Source organism: Miniopterus natalensis, chromosome 10 (genome assembly GCF_054644295.1).
Source record: "Miniopterus natalensis isolate mMinNat1 chromosome 10, mMinNat1.hap1, whole genome shotgun sequence".
NCBI classification, from domain to species: domain Eukaryota; kingdom Metazoa; phylum Chordata; class Mammalia; order Chiroptera; family Miniopteridae; genus Miniopterus; species Miniopterus natalensis.
In genome coordinates, this window is record NC_142090.1 from 16065430 (window position 1) to 16090001 (window position 24572).

The 24572-nt window shown below is 44.0% G+C and overlaps 1 protein-coding gene and 1 pseudogene across 1 annotated transcript; one reads left to right on the forward strand and one right to left on the reverse strand.

Moving 5' to 3' along the window:
- Positions 1-621: 621 nt before the first annotated feature.
- CPA2 (carboxypeptidase A2) lies at positions 622-24008 on the reverse strand. The gene is made up of 11 exons (XM_016213401.2): positions 23944-24008; positions 21977-22058; positions 20923-21057; positions 19464-19559; positions 17705-17806; positions 15708-15806; positions 14261-14371; positions 13013-13103; positions 11299-11498; positions 9068-9152; positions 622-844 (listed from the first exon to the last, which is right to left on the reverse strand). The coding sequence occupies exons 1-11, from the start codon at positions 24006-24008 to the stop codon at positions 657-659; spliced, it is 1254 nt and encodes a 417-aa protein (XP_016068887.1). The 3' UTR covers positions 622-656.
- On the forward strand, positions 9361-9474 carry LOC148092194 (U2 spliceosomal RNA; annotated as a pseudogene).
- Positions 24009-24572: the final 564 nt, after the last annotated feature.

Here is a 24572-nt window from a genome sequence, read left to right on the forward strand (position 1 = left end):
ACCTAGCATAGTGCTTGGAACAGTGGAGTTGCTTAATTAGTATTTATTGAATAAATGAACTTAAAAGTTCCTTTCTAGCTCTAAAATGCTACTCTATTGAGACGAATGAGCTGACACATGCCATTATGGATGAACCTTGAAAACATTATGCTAAGTGATCTAAGCCAGTCACAAAAGGACAAATACTGTGTCATTCTATTTGCATATGGTACCTAGAATAGGCAGATTCACAGAGACAGAAGTAGACTAGAGGTTACCAGGGGCTGGAGGGAGGGGGGATGGGGAGTTATTGCTCAGTGGGTGCAGAGCTTCCGTTTGGGATGACAAAGCTCTGGGGATGGATGGTGGTGATCAATGTGTAATACTGTAAATGTACTTTATGCCATTGACTTGTACACTTAAACGTGGTTAAAATGGTGACTTTTATGATATGTATATTTTACCACTTTTTTTTAATGTTGAAAGGATGTTGGGAACATTTTCCTAAGGATTAATTTTTTTTAAAAAGAGGAAGGGGTACAGCTCAGTGGTTTGCTGCCTTTTAGGGCAGCATAAACTGAAGAATTAATTCTCCTAGTTCAGGATTCAAAAAAGAAATAATCACTCCCCAACTTTGCTTCAAACTAGACTTTTAATGGTGTTTATCCCCCAGAGCCCTAATAGGGATGGTCTCGCACATGCTCCATGATTGTCTTCAAGCCAAGCCAGGTCTCTTCGGCTGTGGGTAAGATCTGCTTGGCAGGCAAGAGGAAGCCGTATCTACCCGTGTCTCTCAGTTCAAAGGCAAATGAGTATTTGATGCCAAAGTCATAGGCCCAGTCAATGCTTCCTCCACTGGCTTGGTCTGAAGGGCAAATAAGAATAAAGTCTGGTTATGCCATTGCCACTGGCCTCTCACAGCTATGTAACCTCTATGCTAAGTTCTACTATTATTAAAAAAGGTAAGTTAGGCCCCTATCTGCAAGGTCCTAGAGGGCAGGGATAGCTTAGTAGGGGGTCACGCTTATGAAAAAATACAAGATTAATTTGAAAAGCAAAAGGTGTTATGTAAATGAACACTACAGTTAGGTTTCCTCTGGTGTTCTTAGGAGCCTCTGGCTTCACCCGGCCATTTGGAATCCTGCCTGATCGCCAACTGACATCCTCTACAACATAGGGAGGCCCCCCACTTCCTTCTTTAGAAAAGTGCTGGGCGCAGACTTTGTTTTCTCTAGAGAGAGAGGAACGTTTATAAGTAGAAGAAAAAATTTGATCCCTGCCCTCAGGGGATTTTCAGTATAAGGGTGAAATAGGCCTTGTTCTGATATCAAATAACATGCCCAGTACCTATGTGTGATGGGTTCACCCAGTAATGTGCATTTGTGTAATGCGTGACCACTGACAAGACAGATGATGAAGGAAGGTGGCATTAGCCTACAAAGACTTAGGGTGATCATGACTCAGAAGAGCTGAATCATGGACTGGCCTCTGAGGCCCTGCCCGGGGAGAGCAGGTAGAGGTCAAATGAAGGAGATAGCTGAGGCAGAGATGGAGGAAGTCACCTAGTCCCCAAGAATGGGGTTGGGCAATGGGAAAGATCAAGGAGGTTGTACCAGGGAGAAGCAGGACTCATGGTTAATATTGTGAATGAGCACTGAACTCCTGAGACTAGTGTCTTTGTCTTCACTCACAGCAGCTATGTAACCTGGTAAATAACAAATACCAAATGATTTCTGACTTGAACTGAATCTTCCTAGGTACCAGAATTACTAACTTATGCCTTTGGTATGGCTACGTGACACAGCCAATCCCACTAAGAAGCCTATAGTGGATGGAATGTTAGCTTCAGACTGAATCCTGACTCTGCAAAACATTAGCTGGCTGACCTAAGGCACATACTTATCTCACTGAGTCCAAAATGCTTCCTCTGTCTAATGGGGATAACAATACTACTAATTTCACAGAGCAATGAGAATTAAATGAAATAATATGATATTTATGATTTCAACACTTGTTGAGCACTTACTAAATGTGATAGGCACTATGAAAAATTGGTTCATTTAATCACCACTTGAGTCAGGAAGTAGATATTAGTATTATTTCCATTTTACAGATGAGAAAACTGAGGTTCAAAGAAATTAAGTGAAGGAGCTAGGATAATGTATGTAGAGTAGGCATTCAATAAATGTCAGTTATTGTTATAACTATGATTATCAATAAATGAGTAGGATCCTATTTTAGAAGTTAGGCCACATTAAGGATAAAAGGCATCTGCAGGAGAGTAGTTCACCAGGAAACTAACACGAAACATTTATATAGTGCCTTAGAGTTAGTGAACACTTTTACTCTACATTCTATCTTTTGAGCCTCTCAACAACCCATTTCACAGATGAAGAAACCAAGGGAAGCCCTGGCTGGTGTTGCTCAGTGGCTAGAGGGTCGGCCCATGCACCAAAAGGTCTCAGGTTTGATTCTAGTCAAGAGCACATACTTGGGTTGCAGATTCGATTGCCAGCCCCAGTCCAGGCACGTGCAAGAGGCAACCAATCGATGTGTCTCTCTCACATTGATGTTTCTCTCTCTCTCCCGGTCTCTCTCTCTCCGCCTCCCTGCCTCCCTTCCACTCTCTCTAAAAATCAATGGAAAAAATATCCTCGGGTAAGAATTAACAGAAAAATAGAATAAATAAATGTAAAAGAAACCAAGGGAGGATGAGTGACCTCCCCAAGGTTACTTGGTGGAGCTGTAACTCAAACCCAGGCCCCTGTTCCCAAGGTCTGTTTTTTCCCCCCTACACTTCTCTGAGAAAGAACTCAAGTAACAACTCCTCCTGGACCAAACACCTATCATAGTGCAGCTCCTCTAGCCCTTTCCAAATGAGAAACTGCCCAGGAACTGTCTCACCCACCACAGAAATCCAGCCACCTCTTGGGTGGAGTGAAGCAGGTGCTCAGCTCAGAGCTGCATACCAGTCTTGGGCAGGAGGCAAAAAGTACTTAATTGGGACTAGCTCCAAGAGGAAGTGCTTGTCCAAGCTGGAATGAGGCCAGGAGCAAAGATAACAGAGTCAGCTCTAGGCAGAGATGTAGCCAGAACTTGCTTGACCACTAATGGTCAGGTTCCCAAAAAACCAGACAGCAAACCCTGTACTTGTCTGATATTTGCTTATTAAAAATGCCTTCAATATCTGTGACCTTACCAAGAAAAGCATACTAAACCTCAGCCTTCCAAGGTCTACCTTACTTGAAAGTACCTCAGCTAAAGAGGGGGGGAAACGAGATTCCTTGTAATAAAATGGCTGGGACACCATTTGAGGGTCTCGGGGGCAGAAGATGCCATTCTGCTAACATTCTGAACTCCAACCTCTACTCAGAAGCTGCCAACCAGAGAAAGCATCCGATCCTCAGCCTTAAGTGGCCACGATGGCTTCCTCCCTACTGCCATCACTCAGAAGGCCCTCCTCCCTGGAGGTTCACCCGCCAAAGAGGAGGACAATCCCACATGGAAAATAGTTTAAAAGGTCTGGACAACTGTAAGCAGATCAGCCTTCCTAGAGAATAGCCTAAAAAACATGTAACAAGAGCTCCGAAGCTGTTCATTCCATTTGACTTGGAACTCCTGTCTTGGGAACCCATACCAAAGAGCTCTAAAAGAGAAAGGAGTGTGTACCAACATGTTCACAGTAGCAATGCTTAGCAAAAAGTGAAACAATCCAAAGGCCCAATAACTGGGATATAGCACTATAATGGAATAACAAATACCTAGAGTGGAAAAACAAAATTACACAGGAAATAACTTTGACTGGAAAGAAAGCTGGACACAAGATAGAATGCTGACATTGATTACAACTTGTGGACCAAAAAGGGGTTGTAGGGAAAGTAATCTCACAGGGCAATCTGATCATAAACTCCTAACTGGGCAAGTCATGGTGGATAGTCACATCCCAGGCCTATAAAAGGCTTATCTTTGCCTTAAGCAAGTCATGTCCATTATTTCTGTACATCTAGGTTAACACACCTCTGAAATGCCCCTTTTCAAACCCCTCCTTCTAAAGCATGGCCACCCTCAAGAGAGCCCATAATCTTAATTCTCCTGCCAGGTGATCCCACCTTGCTTTCTCTCACCTTCATGTAATCTTCCTTACTTCCCTCCATCTCAAATGCATAAAAGAAACTACAAACTGTTATTCTCTAAAGCATTTTTCTCAGTCTGTTGAGATTTTTCCCCCTTCAAATTATAAGAGAAAGTTTATTTAGAAAGTTACAGAGGTAGAAGTGCCCTTGTTGCTTAGGAGAGAGAAAGGCAGAGGTAATGCACCTGGGGGGATGAAGAGGGGGAAGGGGAAGGGAAAGGTGCGGGCGCCCTACTGAGAGGGAGAGCTCACTCAGTCTGTTGAGATCTTGCTTCCAGGTGTACTCTGCCTCAAATTATTGTAAAAATTCTCTACAAGTTTGCCAGTTCTTACATCAACAAACTAGATAAATATATTTGTGTTCACTGACAAAACCATTAACCAAATTGAAACAAAATAAAAATGTTGGTTATTGGATTCTTTTTTTTTTTTAATCTTCACCCTAGGATATTTTTTCCATTGCTTGTCAGAGAGAGAGAGAGAGGGGAACATTGATGAGAGACACACACAATTGGTTGCCTCCTGCACGCATCCCGACTGGGGCTGGGTATCAAGCCTGTAACCGAGGTACTTGCCCTTGGACAGAATTGAACCCAGGACCCTTCAGTCCACGGGCTAACACTCTAACCAATGAGCCAAACCAGGTAGGGCTGGATTCTTTTTTAATGAAGTTTTTAAATGCATCATAATAGAAAAAAAGAAATCATAATCTGGAATAAAAGAACTTTCGTGATCTGAAATATTACCAGATCAGTAGTTTCTGTATTTTCCTTGTGTTCTAGATAAGATGAGTAAATTATTACTCCTCTGCTCTCCAAAATTCAGTTAAAGAGAAACCCACAGGCCCAAAATGGCATCACTTATGCTAAAAGCCCATGATACCAAACCTAGATTTAATTCGTGATCTAATTGCAGTTTCAGACTCTCCCCAGAGTAGCATTTAAAACTAGTCAGTTTGGAATTTCCTGATCCACTCTAGTGGGGTAATCTGCTTGATAAGACCCCCCTTCCTTCCCCTAAGGGAAGGTGTCCTTGACTGAAATAATCCACTCTTCAGTTCTTGATCCCACTTCTTTCTCCCTATAAAAACCTTCCATCTTGGACAACCCCCAGAGTGCCCTTCTAGTTGCTAGATGAGATGCTGCCTGGTTCATGAATCACTTAATAAAGCCAATTAGACCTTCAAATTTACTGGGTTGAATTTTGCTTTTTCATGAGTCCCATTAAGAAAACCATGACTCACAAGTGTTCATTCCCTCAGATTTCTGCCACCACCCTCCTACAGATGGAGCTATCTTTGCCCCCCGCACATCTGCAGACTCCCTCTTCTCGTTCAAGCCCGATCTGCCCACCTCTGCTTGTCCCGTTTGCCCCTCTATCCCTCACTCTGGAACAATATTACACTGGCCATGTCTTCTCTCTCCTGTATCCTTCACCTCTCCCTCTCTTAATCTTTCCCCACAGTAAATATCTTATTTAAAAAAAAAAAAGGGGGAAGGGGGGAATCCTCACTTCCTTGTCTCCTTCCCTTGACCTCCCATCCAGCTTCCTCTGGAGAGTAGTGTACTCACCAGTCTCTCTCTCCCATCACTGTGCTCCTCCAGCTGCCCTCTACTCTTCTGAAACTGCTCTGCTTAAGGTCACCAATAAGCTAGTGTAGGGGTTCAGAACAAGTTACCCCAAGATGTGTCTGTGAAATGCAGTTGTTCTGAGCTAAAGGCAACCAGGACACTGCAGGATCAAGAGAAACTTCTGCCTTTTCCCGCTTAACTACCTAGAAGAATTCAAATTAGGGGCCTTACCCATAATTAATTATCAGAGATAATCTTTTTTCTTTTTTTTCTTTTTTTGACTTATCTATAGGGCAGGGCAAATTTCTATTTACTGAACATCTGCTCTTATTGTTCTGACCTTCTACATCACATATTACACACACACACACACACACACACACATATATACATTTTCCCTTTCTGCTTTTGAACATGTATGTGGGGTCTCTGACTCTCTCATGTATGTGGGGTTCCCATACATCTGCATGTAATTAAATTTGGTCATTTTTTTCCTTGTTAATCTGTCTTGTGTCTATTTACTTATTTATTTTTAATCTTCACCCAAGGATATGTTTTTATTGATTTTTTTAGATAGAGGAAAGGGGGGGGAACATGATGAGAGAGAGAAGCATCAATCGGTCCTCTCCCGTACACATCCCGACTGGGGAATGGAACCCACAACCTAGGTATGTGCCATGACCGGGAATCAAACCCACCACACCTTTTCAGTGCAGGGGACAACACTCCATCACTCCAACCAACTGAGCCACCTGGCCAGGGCTCATGTTTATTTATTAAACCAGCTGAAAGAACCTTGAAGATATAGGAAAATTTCTTCCTCCCCCACACTAGTATTAAAAAGCGAGAACCACAGGCCCAAAATGGCATCACTTGTGCTAAAAAGCCCATGATACCAAACCTAGATTTAATACCTAACCTAATTGCTGTTTCAGCCTCTCCCAGGAGTAGCATTTTAAACAAGTCAGTTTGGAATTTCCTGATCCACACTAGTGAGTTAATCTGCCTGTTAAGACCCTCTGCCTTCCCCTCAGGGAAGGTGTCCTTGCCTGAAATAATCCGCTCTTAACTTCTTGGTCCCACCTCTTTCTGCCTATAAAAACCTTTCAGTTTGTACAACCCCCAGAGTGCCCTTTTAGTTGCTCAATGGGATGCTGCCCGATTCGTGAATCGCTTTAAAAAGCCAATTAGATCTTCAAATTTACTCAGTTGAATTTTTTTTTTTTAACTCTGGCGATGAAAATCCAATGGTAAATATTCTGTCCTTGTAATATTTGGCCTCTGTGGCCTTTGTCGTTGTTAAACACTGCTGCCTTTCCAACAATTGCTCCTTCCCCATGTCTGAAACACAGGGTTCTCTGCCTCCTCTCTGCCCAGCTGCTGTGTCTCTCCTTTACTGCTAACCTCTTCTGCCTATCACCTTGCTCCCCTCCTCTGCCTAGGGCTCTTCCCACTCCAAAATGATCTTGCTCTCCTGTCCCAACCATCCTCTCTATATCAACTACCCCCAAATTTCTCTCTGCAAAATCTCAGGGCCATGTAGCCCAAGGCCTGCAGGACATCTCCACTTGAAAACCACCTCAGTATTTCCAGAGCTAAACTCAGTATCTTTCCAAGCTCACCATAGTTTCACCTTCCTGGATGTCTCCATCAATTAATGGCACCATTCAGTGTCCTTCAGTGAGAAACTCTTCACAGCCAATAAAATGGCAAAAGACTTTGGTTTTGCCTCCTAAATGTCTCCCTTCCATCATGGCTGCTCTAGTTAGGCCACCATTTCTCCCCCAAACTCTTCCTACCCTTCCTGTGAGATGCTCCTACTTCCAGTCCATTATTACTTCATCCCCCCCCACCCCACCCCCGAAGCTAACATGTTTTACCTAAATTAAAACACGATGCCTCGACATGTTCACTGCCCTGCTGAAAACTCTCCAGTGGCTTCCAGAATCCTTTAGGTTAAAACCTAAACTCCTTAACATGGTACACAAAATCCTGAACTCCCTACTCCCCCTTCTTACCACTTTCATTCCAGCAGCCCCAAACCTCCTTGTAGCTCACAGCGCATCATAAAGTTTCACCCTTCTATGCCTTTGCACGTGCTGTGGAGGAGCCAGAATGCCCCATTCCGTTTCCCCTTCTCCAGCTATCTGGTGATCAGCCTTCAAAACCCTGCCTTCTGCCCTAGCCTGTTTGGTTCAGTGGTTAGAGCATCGATTCCAGTCAAGGGCACGTACCTCGGTTACAGGCTCTCGGGAGGCAACCAATCGATGTCTCTCTCTCACATCGATGTTTCTCTCTCTCTCTCCCTTCCACTCTCTCTGAAAAGTAATGGAAAAACATATCCTCAGGTGAGAATTAAAAAAAACACACACAAAAACCTGCATTCTTCCTATATGAAGCTTTTCCTGACTCTGCTACCGTCAAATCCCTCCAACTTTCTAATACTTTTGTAGCATTTATAGCCTTCTATTGCTATATTTTCATTTTTAAAATTCTTATTCTTTTTTTAACAAATGGCCCCAGGGAAAGGGGACCAGGGAGGAGGGGAAATGAGGCCCCAGCTCCACAAGTTCTCCCACCCGCTCCTTTCCCCCTTATATACTTATAATCTATATAAAAGACCTGGGGGGTAGGGTCAAGGGAAACTCTCAGCAGGTTGGAGGCAACCTACTAAATCATACTGAAGTTCACTGACTTCCTCTTCATCTCCCATACTGAACAGTGAGTTCTCTATGTGGGTTCATTATGTCTCTAGTACTTGGCATAACGATTAGCACTTAGTAGATGCTTAATAAAAGTATGTTGAACAGAGTGAATACTTATAAGAGGCATTTGTTTCCAAAGGATCATGGACAGGGGAGCACTAGGGAACTCCTGGGCATTCAGCCGTAAGGTCCTACATTTCTAGCTGTGTCCATAAGAAATTGGAGGGATGCCTTTGGGGGACTCACAAGCTGCATGAGGGTGCATTGGGATTTCCCATAGCACTGCAGTTGTTTCTTGTTTCTAGCCCAGTCCACTGTGGGAGAGGGGAGTTTCAGGAAGTCTGGCCAAGAAAGGTGCAATTAATAAAAGTGATGACTTAGGACCAGGTCTTGATAAAGGCCCATTTTCAGGCACAGATTCCACATGCTGACAGTGAGGTGTAAGGATGGTGACAAGCAGAGTACACAACTCCAATATTTAGAAAGTTCTTTGTTCTAGACATCACATAGTAAATGTCTCATGGAGGAGACCCAACCTTGCTGAGGGAAACTGGATAAGTCTGGGTTTCATGCATGAAGGTGTATCCATTTCACATCAGGGCATTTAAAGGCTTTTACCCAAAATCACATGGTGCCTGCTATCTTAGTGGATTATTTGTAAAAACACATTAGATACTTACAGATGACTGAGCAGATAGGTCCCACTCTGTACTTGGTGCCGTGCAGTTTCTGCAGAGACTGGGAAGCCTTTTGGGCCACTTCATTCTACAGTGGGAGAACCAAGGAAAGGTGAATGAATAACACTTGTCTCTTGGAAGAACAGATGCCCAAAAGCAGAATGTAGAATGGGACAGTGTGGTTAACTGGACTCTCTGGATAATTGAGGATTAAACAGAACACCCTTTTTATTTCAACCATTTTCACTGAGAAGTAAGCACAGCTCGCTTTTGTTGGGCTTTTAAAATACAACATCATCACTTCTTGGCCTTTTGGCTAAGATCAAGTGTAGTATGTATTTTTATCAGTTTAACATCTCATACATCCTCTATAATAATAATAATAATAAAATACAGCATGAAGATCTTCCTATTTATTTGATCATCCAGATGTTTTGTTAATATTGACCAGGGTCATTACTTTGCCACAACCTCTTCTTGTTCAAGACTATGGATGGAAATAGGGTGGGAGTAAGGGGCTCAATAAATTATGTACTGACCCCAGAATGTGCCCTGAAAGGTGTGTTTTTTTCAATGCTAGATCCTTACATTGGCTTATTTCCCTATGATTGTCTCTTTTTCCAAGAAGTAGAGCTCAGCAAAATATTTTCCATTATTTGAGGCTTCCAATTTTGACTGATTGAGGCTTTACTATCCTTGCTAAGGATAAATGTAAGGTCTTAAACTTCGGTCCAGGAAAACAACTGTACAATTACCAGATGGGGGAAACCTGGCTCGGCAGAATCCTCAGAGAGCCTGGGGGTTTCAGTTGTCAATAAGCCCAACATGAGTCAACGGTACAGAGCTACTGCCAATTAATTGACCCTCAGCTGCACAAGCAAAAGTGCACAGTCTGGATGAGGGCAGTTATGGTCATGCTCTGCTGTGCTGTTTAACCCACAGCACAAGTTTTACATTCACTTCTGGGAGCTACTCTTAAAGAACACACAAAAAAAACAAAGCATGTTTGGAAAATAGCAACCTGAATGGTATGGAAACTTGGGACCCAATTATGAGTGCTTGAAAGAACTGTTTAGTTGAGGTAAGGAAAAAGCTAGGAGAAACAGGTTACTGGTCTTCAAGTAACCAATGGATTTGCCTCTCAAAGAGAAATAAACTTGCTGCATGGAGCCAGACCATATATCAGGGCTGGTAGGTGAAAACCATAAGGAGGTGGCTTGGCTCTCTATAAGGAAGAATGCATGCAATCAAAGAATGCATGCCCCAAAATGGAACAGGCACCTTGACGCCAGGAGCCCATATAATCACAAGATGAATAACTATCTGGCAGAGATATGAGCACCAGGTTTGGATAACTTAAGGTGATCTAGATCTACTAAAAGTCCCTTTTAAGTTCTTTTCAATCCCAACATTCTTCTTCCCCCAATTCAACCTTGGGTGATACGACACACCATCAAAACCCTGAAAACTGCCCACAGTGCTAAAAATCCAACTGATGAGACGAAAGCTACACCTGAATTGGAATAATCTATTCCATTTCTGCCAGGAGCTATTGACAAGAATCTATTTGAAAGTAAATCAACCAAAAGGTCGCATTTCAGGGCTTATCTCTAGCATATGGGCTTCAAACATCAAGCCTAAAAGCCAAATATTTACACATTTGGGGATGAAGACAAATATTTATCCCCATCTCTTCAGCTGGAGATAGTTTTTGCTCATTTGTTAGCAGCCCCCCGAGAAGTGCCCATCTGCTTTAAGGCTGCCATCAGTTTGCTTATTCCTCAAACAGGAAACATGATGGACAACATCAAGTTAGGCAAGTGAGTGTTTTATGCCCAACATCATACACTAGTGCAGGTGACAGGCGCCAGGAAGGTACTGGGCAAGGATCTGGAAGACAGCATAGAGTGTCTGACTCTAGATTCGAGAGCTTTGGTCCAAATCCAAGTGGTTATTTCCTAAGCAACAGAAAGCACATCCACGGAGCTTATGTTCAAATCAGGGTACTGCCCATCTAGATTAAGGCAATAATACTTCCGTGAATTCTATTTCCCAAGGAAACTTAATTGAGGAAAGTCCACACCACAATCTTCTCAGTGGTTGGACACAGTATATCTCATCCATCTTTATAACCTATCACTAGTACACTCTCATCTCAGTACCTAACTTTATGACTGAAACTTACTTGTGCACACAATGGATATTTGAGCTAAAATGAAGTTTCGGAAACTCACCAGCTCATTAAAGTCATCTAACTTTGTACATTTATACCCATAGGGGAACATCAGCAGCTGGGAATAGCTGTGGAGGGTAATGAAGGCCTTGACTTTTCCATGACTCTTGATGAAGTCCACTATGGATTTCACTTCAACTTCAGAGTTGGCACTGGGTCCATGGTATGAATCAGAGCAAGGGTTCTTGCTGGCTCCAGGTCCTGATGGGATACAGAAGCAGCCCAAAGAGAACAGTGAGCTTTAAGGAGACACTTTAAAGATGAGTGGTATGGAGGCAGTTACCACGCATCACTAAGTTCCTCCTCTGGAAATCAGAGCAAGAATGTCAGTCAGGAAGCCTAACTGAAGTGATTCTGGACGTATCTCTCTTCTTTAAAATATGGTTCTTTTATATGGCAGAAAGAGCTATCCAATTAGGTCATCTCCTCTCTGTGGGAGTTGTTGGAAGAAAAGCTAGATTTACTATTATAGATGGAATTCCTGCATTGGGTAGGAGTTGAGCAAGTTCATTATTCTGGGATCCCTTCCAATTCTTAAGAGTCCAAGAGTAGAAGATTCTATGCATCTGTACTTCTAAGTCACAAAGCCACAAATGCAAAGAACCTCTGACACCTTTTCTACAGTGCGGAAATCACAACTACATTTGACAACAAGGATACCTTTGGCCTTGATTTTCTCAGCAACTAGAGTTACCCATGACTACTGAAGTGGGTCCACCGTGACCTGGCCAGGGCTATGAATGCTAGAGAAACTCTGATGGGATAAACAGGGGCTGGGACTCCCCAGGGTCTCTAAGTGATATGGACAAAGGAAAAATATAGCCTGTTACTCTTATTTTAGGATTATTTTATAAGGATATTATTTCAGATCTGATGCTTTGGTTATTTTTTTCCCTACACTAAAAAAAAACACTACTGTAAAATCGATGAATTAAGAAGTTGCCACTCATCTGTATCCTGTCACAGTCCCCTAGCGTGTTCTCTCTTGGTTCAATGAACCTCACTAATTTATTTGTCTTACAAATATTCCATGATTGCCTCTATGTTCCAGACACTGTGCTGTGTTATGAAAACTACAGTGAAAGAGATAGTTTCTCACCTCACTATTATCATACCTAATAAGGAAAAACCAAACAAATTTCAATTCTGTGATCAGAGGAATATAAGGAGTTTTAACAACTGATGCCTGAAAACATAAAGGAGCGCCCCAACCAGACTTCCACTGAACTCCAAAAAAGCTAGAGCTGCAAGTCAACAGAGCCAGAGCAGCAAGCTAATATTTTCTCTTTTGAATCTATTTTGAAAATCAAGTTCTTAATCCTATTTGTACTTTAGTTTTCTTTCTCGAAGCATCCATAGATGATGTAATGCTGCTTCTCACAATAGATCCTATCTCCCTCTAGTGGTTGGTTCGGGGCTTCCGGAGGCCTCCCGCCATTGCGCAATGTCTTGCTCTGAGAGCTCTGGAAGCCGTGCCCGGCTACAGCTCGTGGGGAAACCGAGATGTGAGACAAAATATATTAAATGCTGTTCAGAGCTCTGTGACAGCACTGCGCGCCTGTGAAGGGAATTTAGTTAAGTGTTTTTGAAATAGGTTTTTAAATGGCTTGGATCCTGAATGGGCTTAGCAGGCTGACAGCCATGCAGAGCCATGCAAAACAGCGAGCTGGCCAGACAACGTGGGACCATCCCTGGAGGCAAGTCCCTGCGCTCACCTCCAAAACCTGCGTCCCAGTTCCGGTTGGGATCCACACCAACACAGCGGCTTCCAGATACCTTGGACCGGGTCTTTCGCCACATACGATTCTTTAAAATCCAACAGAAAAAAATACGGTCATTTAGCCTGATGAGAAGGTCTCTTTAGAATTCTGTTCATCTCCCTCCATCCCTCCGGGAAGGCCCCTTAGGAACTGCACGAATTTCCTTTGCCACGGAGGTGTGGCGCAGTCCTTCTACAGAATTCTGCCTCCAGGCAGTCTCACACCGAGAGAGGCGGATATTCCCCATCTCACACAAATACCTGCCAGGCACAGTCCCTAGAACACCAGTTCTATTAAACGTTAACAACGAAAACAAAAAACAAAAACAAAACAAAAACAAAACAAAAAAGTGGGGAGAGAGCAAGTGTTCTGCGACAGAGTATTTGGGGGAAATATAGAACTAAATTGGCTGATTTACTTTAGAACTTCTAAGGGTTTTTTTAAATGCTCCAATATTTTTTTATGAAACTGCAAGAGAGGGATACAGCGGCGATTATTTCCCAAACTTGTGTGTGGAACTTTTATTCATAGGGTATCTCACAAGATGAGTACTAGTATTTGTACGAATTCCTTTTGAACACACATTGAAAAATGCTATCATAGTCAGATCTCTCCAAAAATAAACTTGAAGCTCTCACTCAATTTGAACATACATGGGGTCACGGTTGTCACAATGGTGTTTTGTAATGAGATTTTTAAAGGAAAAAAAGAACGGCATAACTCCTTTTAGTAATACTCCAGAGGATTTCTTCTACAGATTTTAAGTAAAATGTTAGATGTATTGTACTGCCTACCTAAATCCTACCACAAATCTAATTGTCAGCAGGTAACATCCGCCTCCTCTTTTCTATCAATCCTGCCACAAAAACACAGAGATAATTGGAACAAATCTCCTAGGTGACTCACAGTGAACACTGAACTCTAATAGCCCAGCCTAACAGCTGAAATGAGGCTCTGACGGAGGCAATATGTGAAGACTTCGTGGGCTGGAATAAGAAGTGATTATAAATTCCGCTGCATGCCTCAATTCAGGGCCACTATTGAGAGATTAGGCATTCTGTTTACAGTAAATCAAGGACAGAAAGATTACTTTTTTGTTTTCAAAGTTCCTACTCCTTAGATTCTTGTTTTAAGAGAAGAAAAACTAAAAAAAAAAAAAAAAAAAAATTTATTTTAAAAAGGAGAGAAAAAGTCCAGGCTTACTTTGGTTTGAGAGAACACATATCCATCAGGGTTTGTGACCGGCAGCAGGAAGATATCCATTGTGTCCAAAATGGAAGTGATGGATGGATCATTTCCATAATCAGAGGCAATCTGAGCAGAGACAACGGCATATATGTCAAGCTCATCCTTCCCTTTCACCAGGAATATAGGATAGAATATTAAGGCAACGTGTTTTTTCCAAACCTGAACTAGATATCACTGCTGGTCAATGAAAGTCTCACAGGACTTCATCCAATCTCCTGGAGTGTTAATGTGTTTCATATGCCAGTGTCTATACTTTTATCTCTGGTCAGAATTATTTACTTATATTTAATAAAAATCAGGTATTACTTATCCATTTTCTCTCAAAAGCAGAAGAATTCTTCCTATTAATTCTGGTGAGGGATTTTGCAATGGTAGGCAATGGTGTATGTGGTTTACAGGGATCTATGAATCAAAGACATTTTTGCAGTTTTCCTTAATTACCACACAGCGTAGCCTTCCAAAAGAACTCACAACCAACATCTGATAACTTAAATATGCAGAGACTTTTCTAAAGATACAGAGAACTGGTTAAATTCCATCTGGGGAATTAAATTTCTACTTGCAATCAATTGCAGTAGAGTTGAAGTTTCTGCTGGATTAAAATTTACTCATTTCCTGTGCTCAGCCATCCTAAAGCATTATTATTCAACTGTTAAATATCCATTTCATAATACCCTAAAGGTAACCGCATTTTAATTGAAGGGAAAAATCTATCAGTTGGTGTGCACGTGGTTGCACATGCTTGAATGATCTGATGTGGATTGATTTCCTTTGCTCATGAATTAACATTCTGATTTATAGTGTGTCACTTTTGAATTACTTAAGAAATACCAGACGAGGTCACACCCAGCCTGGTGTCCTGACTCTAAAGCCAATAAACATGTGGAAGAAAGGTATTGCTACACTCTGACTTCAAAATCACATTTGGAAAATTTTCAGAACCACCAAAACCCCTTAACTAATTCCACTCTGGATCTGTAGGTCAAAGTAAACTCTTCTAGCACCTGTTTATATTTTCCATCTGAGCCCCTTTCGCAATTTTATAGATTTCTAGCACATTGTGCCTCAGCCCTGGGAATTCAAGGCAGCAAAGCAATTTTTCTCTTGTCTGTTCGTATGCTGCTGAAATCTGACTCCCCGGGGTCCTTCTTTGCTACCCTCTCAATCTCTTCTAGCTTGCTGTTTCTTTTAACAGGCACACAGTGGCCTGCCTGAGGGAAAGTGCCAGGGTGCTGGCTGGGGCAATACCAAAAAAGGTTGAATGGATCTGATTCCTGCCTGTGTGACAGGAGAAGCGACTGGGCTGAGCGCGTCAGAGGTTAGGATCCCAGGGATTGCTGTGTGGTTAGGTGGGTTCTGATCTCAGAAAAACAAAATAATCGAGGAATTTAGGCAAAATGACCTTATATGCTGTCCACACTGCAGTAGCTTGTGTTACCCACTCTCGAGCATGGATCCCGGCGTCTAGCCAGATGGCCGGCTTGTCCCCTCCGGTACTGAACTGCAAGAGAAACGTGGAAATGTGAACGCTGCACCGCTGCAGCCCCCAGTCCCCTCTCTTTTACCCATTGCCTTGTCTGTCCCTCTTTCTGTAACTTGATGTGATTGAGAGAGGAGGAGGAGGTGTAGGCAGTGATGCATCAATTAACTCATCTCACTTAACGTGATTTTCTTGATCCCCTTTAATGTAAGCTTAAGTGCAAGCTAACAAGAGCACAGACTTTTTCTTTTTTCGTGTTTGTAAAAAATCATTGCAGGTAATGTAATGACATGAAAATACGTTCACTGTTGTAAATTTCGGAAAACAGGTTACAGAAGCGTATGATGCCATTTTTATTTCCTAAAAAGGCTAGTTCGTGTGTATAAGTGTGTATGTACACACACACGAGAAAGGGCAAGGGAGAGAGCAAGGAGAAAAATGGATATAAAGCGACATGTAAACAGCTACATCCCATAGTCGTGGAATTAGGGGTATGGGGTGTTTGCCTTTTTTCTTTCTTTCCTTTTTTTTTTTTTTTTGGTTTGTTTCTCTTCCAATTTTATGCAACGACTGCGTTATTTTTGTAATAAAAAGGCTCGTGATAACCTCTTGAGTCCGTCATAAAAAACAGGATGGCAGGCTCCGGAGGTGCTTTCCAGAGTTTAAATTTTATGACCTAAGCGACTCCGTTTTATTTGGAGCAGCGGCTTTGCCAACTGGATCAGTAAATGGGGAGGAAGAGATTATTTTTGCACCATCAACTTCTATCTCGGCGCGACACTCTAAACATAGCAGATCAGGGAAACGGGAAATGCCAACCCGGGCTAAAAACTGCATTTCACGGGTTTTGAGAGTTTTCGTTCCAAGTGTTCCCTGCCTTTTTCCTCCGTTGAGTGCAAACGTAAAAATCGGGGAACTTTCAAAAAACACGTACCGTTCGCACCCGCGAACCGCCCTGCGGCGGGGCAGGCCCGGGGGGCGGGGGCCGGGGGTCCCGACCGGCTCGGGGAGCAGCCCGCGGGGGGAAGTCTTTTTAAAGGGCGGCGGTGGGACCCGCGCCGCCGCCCGGCCCACAGTCAATAAAGCGGGCACCCCGCTCCCTCCGCCCGCGCGGAGGAAAACACTCTGGTGAAATCCATCTGTCCCGAGCCCGCTGGTTCTCAGCCACGGCGTTTCCAAATTTAGCAGGCAGTTGTGACATTCTTTTTTTTTCTTTTTTTTTCCTTCTTCCCTCAACAAACTCTTTCTAGGAAATCTGGAGAAATAATTTTCACTGTTTTTCAGGGCACGGTGAAAAAAACTCGACATTTCCGCACGGAGTCTGTCAGAGGTTACAGGTTGCCTGGGCGATTTAGTTGCCCGTCACGCTTTCGCACACTGCGGGGCTTTTTTTTTTTTTTTTTTAATGCGGGAACTCTCCCTTTTTAAAATGCGGCTCTGGCTTTGGCGCTTTTTTTTTTTTTTTTTTTTAAATATCGGTTAAAAAAAAAAAAAGGAAAGGAAGGGGGGCGAGAAGGCGCGGAACTACTAGCCTGATTAATCACTGAAGGTCTCACCTATCCCCCCCCCCCCCCGGCCGGGTCCAGCACCTCCCCCCATCCTCCCCCCTCTGTGGGGCCCGCACCCCCCGTTCCGATTGGCGCCCTGGCCCCGGTTCCCCGCGAGTGAATCTATCAACAGGAGAGCATTAATTCACCCCGCAGGCCCGCGCCAGTGAGCGGAGGGGGAGGAAGAGGAAGAGAAGGGGGGCGAGCGGGCGGTGGAGACTCCAAACCGGCGCGGACCGGTTGGCTCGAGCGGGGGCCGGAACTGCGCGGCCGTCAGAGCGGCGGGGGGGGGGGGGGGGGGGGGGGGGAGAAGCCGAGAGCCGCGCGCCCGCGGGAGCGCGCGGAGGCGAGGCCCGCGCCGCGGCCGCGTACCTTGAGCACGCTCATGGGCCGTTTCTCGAAAGAATAGCCGATGTTCACTTTGCTCACGAGCCCGGGGTGCTCGGCCACGAGGTCGTCCATTGCTTGGGAAATCTGCAGTGTGGGAGACGGACAGACAGACATTTGCGAACGAGCGCTCTGACGCGCCCGCCGGCGACGTTCCTGTCGCCCGCAGGGCCGCTCCCGCGGGGCGAAACGGGGTGGGCGGCGCGGCAGACGCTGCGGGATTGGGGGCGTCTGAGCCGGAGCTGAGAGGAGTCGGGGCGGCTGCCGGGGCTGGACCCGGGAAGCCATTTTGCGGCTGCGAAGCCGCCTCTTGCCAGTGATGTGCTTCAAACAAAATGGCACTTTTCAGGCTGCCCTGTGGCTTCCCTCGGCCCAGTCTGGGGGGGACCGTCCCCAGTCGGGAAGCTTCTCGCCCTCGCTAGCAGAGGAACGCAAATAACTGGGGTACCAAAAATAAAGTGGGTTGAGGGGCGAGGCGGGCATTAGGAGACGCGGCCGGGCCACTTCAGGCCCGGGCGATGGGGGGCCTGCCTCAGAGGCGCCTGTCACCAGCCACATCGCCTCTTATTTGCGAAGTTGATTGAAATTCCGTGCAGCTGGGGCACCCAGGCTGCGTCCATTGCTGGGACTGAGACCCGTCTGGGGGTGTCCGCAGGATGAACACAGCTGCTCCAGCTGTTGCCGGTGTCTGCTGTCCCAGGACGGACACCGAATGGTGCTCGTCCCTTTTCTCCCTCCCTGAGTCAGTCCACAACCCCTTATCTTAGGGGCCACACATATTTTTCAAATTAAGATTTGGGGGGGGGGGGTGGCGGGAGAGCGGTTTTAAGCAGGTAGGAAGCCTGTACTGTATATTTACATGTGCGGCATTGCTCCATATGCAAATACATTGGTATTTCTGGCAGTGACCAATGAGTAGCAAGTCAGTTCAGGCCAGATTTTGCCCCCAAATGAGTTTTAGGTCAGGTTTTGTCACCAAAGAAATTAGGGGGAGGAACTTCGTTTTCAGAGTTCTTTGCATTTTGTAATTCCTGATTTGGGGAATCGGTGCCTACAGGATACCTCCTCTCTGGCTCTTTCCTACTCTCCTTAGGCCCTCAAACCCCATCTCCTCATCCCCTCCCCTCCATCCCTCACCCCCAAATCAGTGAATGCACATAGACCCCTGTGGGCCCCAGAAAAGGTCTGTCAGAGACAAGTGCAACACTGTCCAGGCACCCAGGTGTCAGTGTGTGACTAAGGGGGAGGAGAGGAGCCTTCTTAAATGCAGCAAAACCCAGAAAGACAGCAGAGGCTTTGCACCTGTGAGGTATGGGAGCTTTGGGCAGGTTGAGAAACCCAGCTCTTGGCTGGAAGTCGGAGATCTCAAGATGTCCCCTAATTCTATCGTCGATGACAGCCGTGAGTGAAGCACAGCTCTCAAACGGCTTTGTAGGCAGCGCAGGCCAGAAATCAGCAAGGGGGCCTTCAGCAGAGAGCATGAGCGTGGCAGGATGTTTGTGTGCTCACTTAAGACACTCCTGGGTGCTTCGAAAGTAATGGAGTGGCTGCCGGGATGGGCAGGTGGGCTTCAGGTCCTGCCTTAAGGCAGTGACACTTAATACTAGCTGTGAACTCCTAGGGAAACTTGGAGAAGTTAGGAAATAGGAGGATAAGTGCCATTAAATCACCAAGTGGAAGCATAGGCTTTGTCATCTGAGAGGAGAATGTCCCATTTCTCAGATGTTCATTTTGAAACACCTACCTCTTCCCAGCTATGATAAGCCTCAAAGTTGAAGTTACCATTCCGTTCTCTCTTCTGATTAAATAACATTTCTTCATTCTCTTCGTCCAACAGAACCTAAGACAAAGCAATTATACCTATGATTACTTTAGAACAGTGCATTTGCAACTACAATTGTGAAGGAAATGGTGACACTCAGGTCCCCAGTCCCAAACATTCCTTTTCCTGTCCTATAGGCTTTGGGGTCATGCCTTTCCCTTATTCTGGTAGCACCCTGAAAGTGGGTGGGACATTAATGGGGCTTCTGGCCAGCCAGATGCTGCAAATATAGAATGACAGTCAGCCCCATGGTTGTCTTATGGTGGATGCTACCTCTCTGGGAACCCAGGGTGTATAGGTGTAGATGTGAACAAAATCAGCTCCATCTCTGTGTCCTGGGTTTCATTCAATTTTTAAGTTTCATGCTATGACCTTTGACCAACCACACAGTCCTCAGCAAGCATAGCAAAGCTTTCTAATTGATGATTATCTGTGTTCCTTAAAATGTAGCCGTGAATATTTTTTGTTGATAACATCTGGAATGGCATGACAACCAAGGTAAATCTCAAACTGGCAATAGTATCGATTATAAACAATCATCTATCACAGCAGTTTTCAACCTTTTTCATCTCATGGCACATAAACGGATTACAAAAATCTGTGGCACACCAAAAAAAGATTTTTTTGCTGATCTGACAAAAAAATAGGTATAATTTTGACTCGTTCACACAGGACAGCTGTTGCTGTGTTGGCTGTTGTCATTTTTTTTATCTGACAATCTAAGGGGAAAGAGGTCAGTGCCCCTGACTAAATAATCAGGTAATGCATGTTTTAAAAATTCTTGCTGCACACCGGTTGAAAATTGCTGCTCTATCACAAACCATCAGGAGGTATGGCCCCTGGAACTACTGCATTCTTTGTCCCTTTGTCCTGTCAATCATTAGTACCTGAGTTATACTATAAAAAAGTACACACACACACACAAGTACAGGGACAGGGGTCTGGTACCAAAGAATAATTTGTGCAAAACTGCTGGGCCATCTGTCTGTATGCTCTGGCCAGTTTTCCCAGAAGTAAATTACCCTATAAAAATGGAGTTGACTGCTTCGCCTTTGGTTCACAGGGCCTAAGATAACCTCCAATTAAAAACCAGAGAAATAACATCTTACTTTTACCTACTTTGACTAATATCCATCAGTTTGCCTTTTATATTTCATGCCTGCTCTCTTTTGCCCTTTTCCCTTAAAATTTTTATTACCATATCCCATTCATGCCAAATGCTAAAGACAGGGACAGGGCCTCCCTACCCACTCTAGCCTGTGGCCCAGACTGCAGGAAGGCCCTAGTTCCCTGGCAGAGGGTGCGCAAGGATAAAAGAGGATGGTTCTTCCGTTCAAGTGGACCAGCAAGTCTCTGGAAGGATGGTCTGTGGGGTAATTACCTGAACATCGTCAATCATGATGGAATAAGCAATGTCCTGGGACTCCAAGAAAACTTTGACTGCCTGGACACTGACAAAGGGAACTCGGACATGGGCTGTCTCTCCTGGTATGGTGGGTGGTTTCCAGAAATCAAGCTGAAAGTGATAAAAGGCCAGGGCAATGAGTGAGTATTTCCAGGGAAAAGCACAGGTCAGCACTGATAGATTTTTTTTTTTTTTAACCCTCACCCGAGGATATTTTTCCATTGCTTTTCAGAGAGTGGAAGGGAGAGGGAGAGAGACAAACATTGATGTGAGAGAGACACATCGATTGGTTGCCTCCCGCACTCGCCCTGACCGGACCCCAGGGATCGAGGCTGCAACTGAGGTATGTGCCCTTGAGCGGAATTGAACCCAAGACCCTTCAGTCCTCAGGCCGATGCTCTAACCACTGAACCAGACTGGCTAGGGCAGCACTGATAGGTTTCAAGAAATCAATTCATATCTATTTTATCTCAAGCCCACAAGACTGGAATCATTGTAGAACCGCAGTGATATTGCAAGAAGGGTTTTTAAATAGCCAAGCATCGGCATTTGTGTTATAAACACCCCCTCCCCATGGTTAGATATTAAAACAGGCAGAAGGAACAGATTATTTAAAACTATGGCAGTTTTTTTAACAGCTGACATTTAAGTGATCTAATTCATTTTATAACAGAATGTTAATACTATAAATCACTTTAGGTGGGAAATAATGCGTTAAAGGTGTTTGAAATTTTTCAAAGTAGCTTTAATCTCTCTTTTCATTCTTATAATAAATCTGTGAGACAGAAGAATGGTTTATTTATTCTCATTATACTGAATGGGAAAATGAGACACAGGAAACATAGGTGACTTGCTCAGTGTCACATAGTTGGGACAGGAGCCCAGGTTTTCTGCATCCCAGTTTCATGAGTTAACATTCTGCACACTGTCAGAAAAGATGAGACACGGTCCAAAGTAAGAGATTTCAATCACCGTGTCTAACTGTGCAGTAGTTGCCCTGGGAAACAGAAACCCCCTCTAGGAAAGATACCTGAAGATGTTCTTCAGCCTCCAGTTCCGCCAAACTTTTTATTTGTTCTTCATTCCTTGGTGTGATCTCAAGAACTTGATCTCTAAAGAATATTAACCACAGACATGACCTTAAAAGCAAAACCTGGACACCGTTTCCTGTTGCTTTCTGCTCCTATTAATGTCCACATGCCAGGAGGTTAATGCAGCAGTTAATAATCCCTTTGACAATCAAGAAACTAATAAATAGTATACTGACCCACATCCCCAGAATGAGCAGTTGATAGAATGGCTTTACTTCCCCCAAGGGTATGTTATCTAAATAATAATTAAGAGGTGTACATGCTCCTAGCAGGAAGCTTGACATTAAAGTTACCTTTCCTTTAGCTAATGATTATTCTCAAATAGCACCTGCTGCTCATAAAGAACTGGCTTTTAAAACTTGTCTGTTCCTGTTTGTCAGAGAAAAGTTTAAAAAAAAGTGGAATAATTAGTTTGGTGCTTGTAAGAGGAATTGAATTCACACCTGGGTAGACCTAGGGTGGTTTGTTGCTGTTGTTAACTGAACTGTATCAGAGTTCCATTTCCAAACACCATTTATGTAGCCCAAACCTGAGATGTGGCTAGGGACAATTGGGACCCAGGAAAATCACGGTGTGCCTCTCTCTCTACACACATACACTTAAAGGGGAATGAAGGATACCAAGGACAGCTTGGCAGGAAAAAGGAGATGCACAACAAGCAAACACGTATCTTTAGAAAAAGTTTGGTGGTAGAGCTGGATTTTTGTCACCCTTGGTGACAGATGTTTTTCCTCTATCCCTTTCTCCAAGTGATTTCCTGTGTCACTGCCCTGCCTGTTTGTGGGTAAGGGGTTGGTACAAAGAGCCTCATACAGGGATAAGAATTCAGGTCTTCTGAAACCAAGCACCATGCAATTTCCAGTGAACTCGAGTGGAATACATGGATAGACTGAGTTCTTCAAGGCTCTCCTGCCTTCAAGTATCCACCTGCCACAGATGGTCTGAAAATTCTTCCACTTGTCATTCCTTTTGACTAATGTATAGACTCCCAGGAGTTCTCCTTTAAAATGGAAAGGCACTGGGAAAAGTAATACATTAAGCTAATATTTCCTGGTGTGTGTGCTAAGGAATAGTCGCCGTTTGAGCTGCTTAGCCTTTTTTTTTTTTTAAGTGAGGAATTTGATGATCAAAAATATTGGGTAGGTGTAGCAACCTAGATCCCCTCTCATAGATTTACAGCGCATGATAACTTAGTAAAAGGGCCTAGAAATCCTATAGTTTATTTAACCCTCTACTTCCAAAATTCATTCGACCACCCACTTTTGGGGGCCAAATCTATTTCACCACTTTATTAGTTCCCTAGAACACTCTTCAAGAAATGCTGCCTGAAGCCCTTCATAGAATCTTGGGAGCCAAGTACTGTGGCGCAGAGATGAATCTTACAAAGCCTTGACAATGGGATCTGGACTGAAACCTGCCGCCCTGGCCTTCCCACTGTATGAGGTCCCACTATCTGGGCACTAGATCTGAAGATGGGAAGACAAGGGTTAACATGGTGGATGAAGCCCAGGAAGGGAGAGAAGAGGAGGTGGGAGAATAACCCATCACTTACTGAGATGGCGCTGAGATAAATGGCCAAAGAGCTGTATTTTCAATCATGTATCATCCCCACATCCTGATCACCAGAAGGGGAAATGAGCAAGGGCACAGAGAAGTTGGGTATATGTATTTGGTTTTCAATTGTTTTTCTTTAAATGTCATTCACCTCTCTCTCTCTCTCTCTCTCTCTCTCTCTCTCTCTCTCTCTCTCGATCACTCATTTCTATTAATCCCTCGCTCCCCTCTCCAAATCTAAGAGAACTCTCTGAAAATGCTGAACACTTACACCCATGATTCTGCCACACCCAGAGAGAGACTCTAACTCAAGTAAGCAAAACTCAAACAGGTATCAGAAACCATAACTTACCCAACAAATGTTTCTCGACAGTAGATATGCCCCAAAAGGGCACCAAAAAACAGGATCAACCTCATGGTCAATGGTCCTCCTAGAGTCTAGAATTCGGTGTTAGTCCAGAAGGTATTTATAGGGACCATGACTGAGGCCAATCTGTCAGCCGTGTAAGAACTCTAGTGCATTCCCACATGGTAAAATTCCCACCTGCAGGTCAAATTCTCAAGGTTGTAGACACCCACCTGTGTGATATCACCAATTCGTACATTTTCCATTCCTACGCTGAGATAACAAACTTTAGTGGAAAGAGCATACCAAGGGCAAATTGAGTATTTATGATTTAGAACATAAAGTGCCACTAGCTCTACCCAGTGATAGAAGCCAGATTAATAGACCTAGAGGTTAAAGTCCTTTCTGGGTCTCTGACAAAAACAAACGACACAGCATTTATAGTAATTACTTAGACATCCTGTCTATCACATTCCATTAGTTTACTCATTTGTTTATTTTTATAATGTTTACCCTTAAACACTGCAATCACTGAGTCCACATCTGCGGAATCTCCCTGTAGATGTGGCCCTGTCCAGTTCTCACTCTGTATTAAAACAAAACAGAAGGCCTTTTAATATTCAATTTTGGACTGT

Bases quoted from the DNA above. Each gene is read 5' to 3' on its own strand.
- CPA2 (XM_016213401.2), bottom strand. From the start codon at position 24,008: ATGAGGTTGATCCTGTTTTTTGGTGCCCTTTTGGGGCATATCTACTGT. The intron at 15,807-17,704 runs GTACGCGGCCGC...TTTCTCTTGCAG, and splicing joins GGCCCATGAGCGTGCTCAAG to TTCAGTACCGGAGGGGACAA. The intron at 845-9,067 runs GTAAGTATCTAA...TTTGCCCTTCAG, and splicing joins ACCTATCTGCTCAGTCATCT to ACCAAGCCAGTGGAGGAAGC.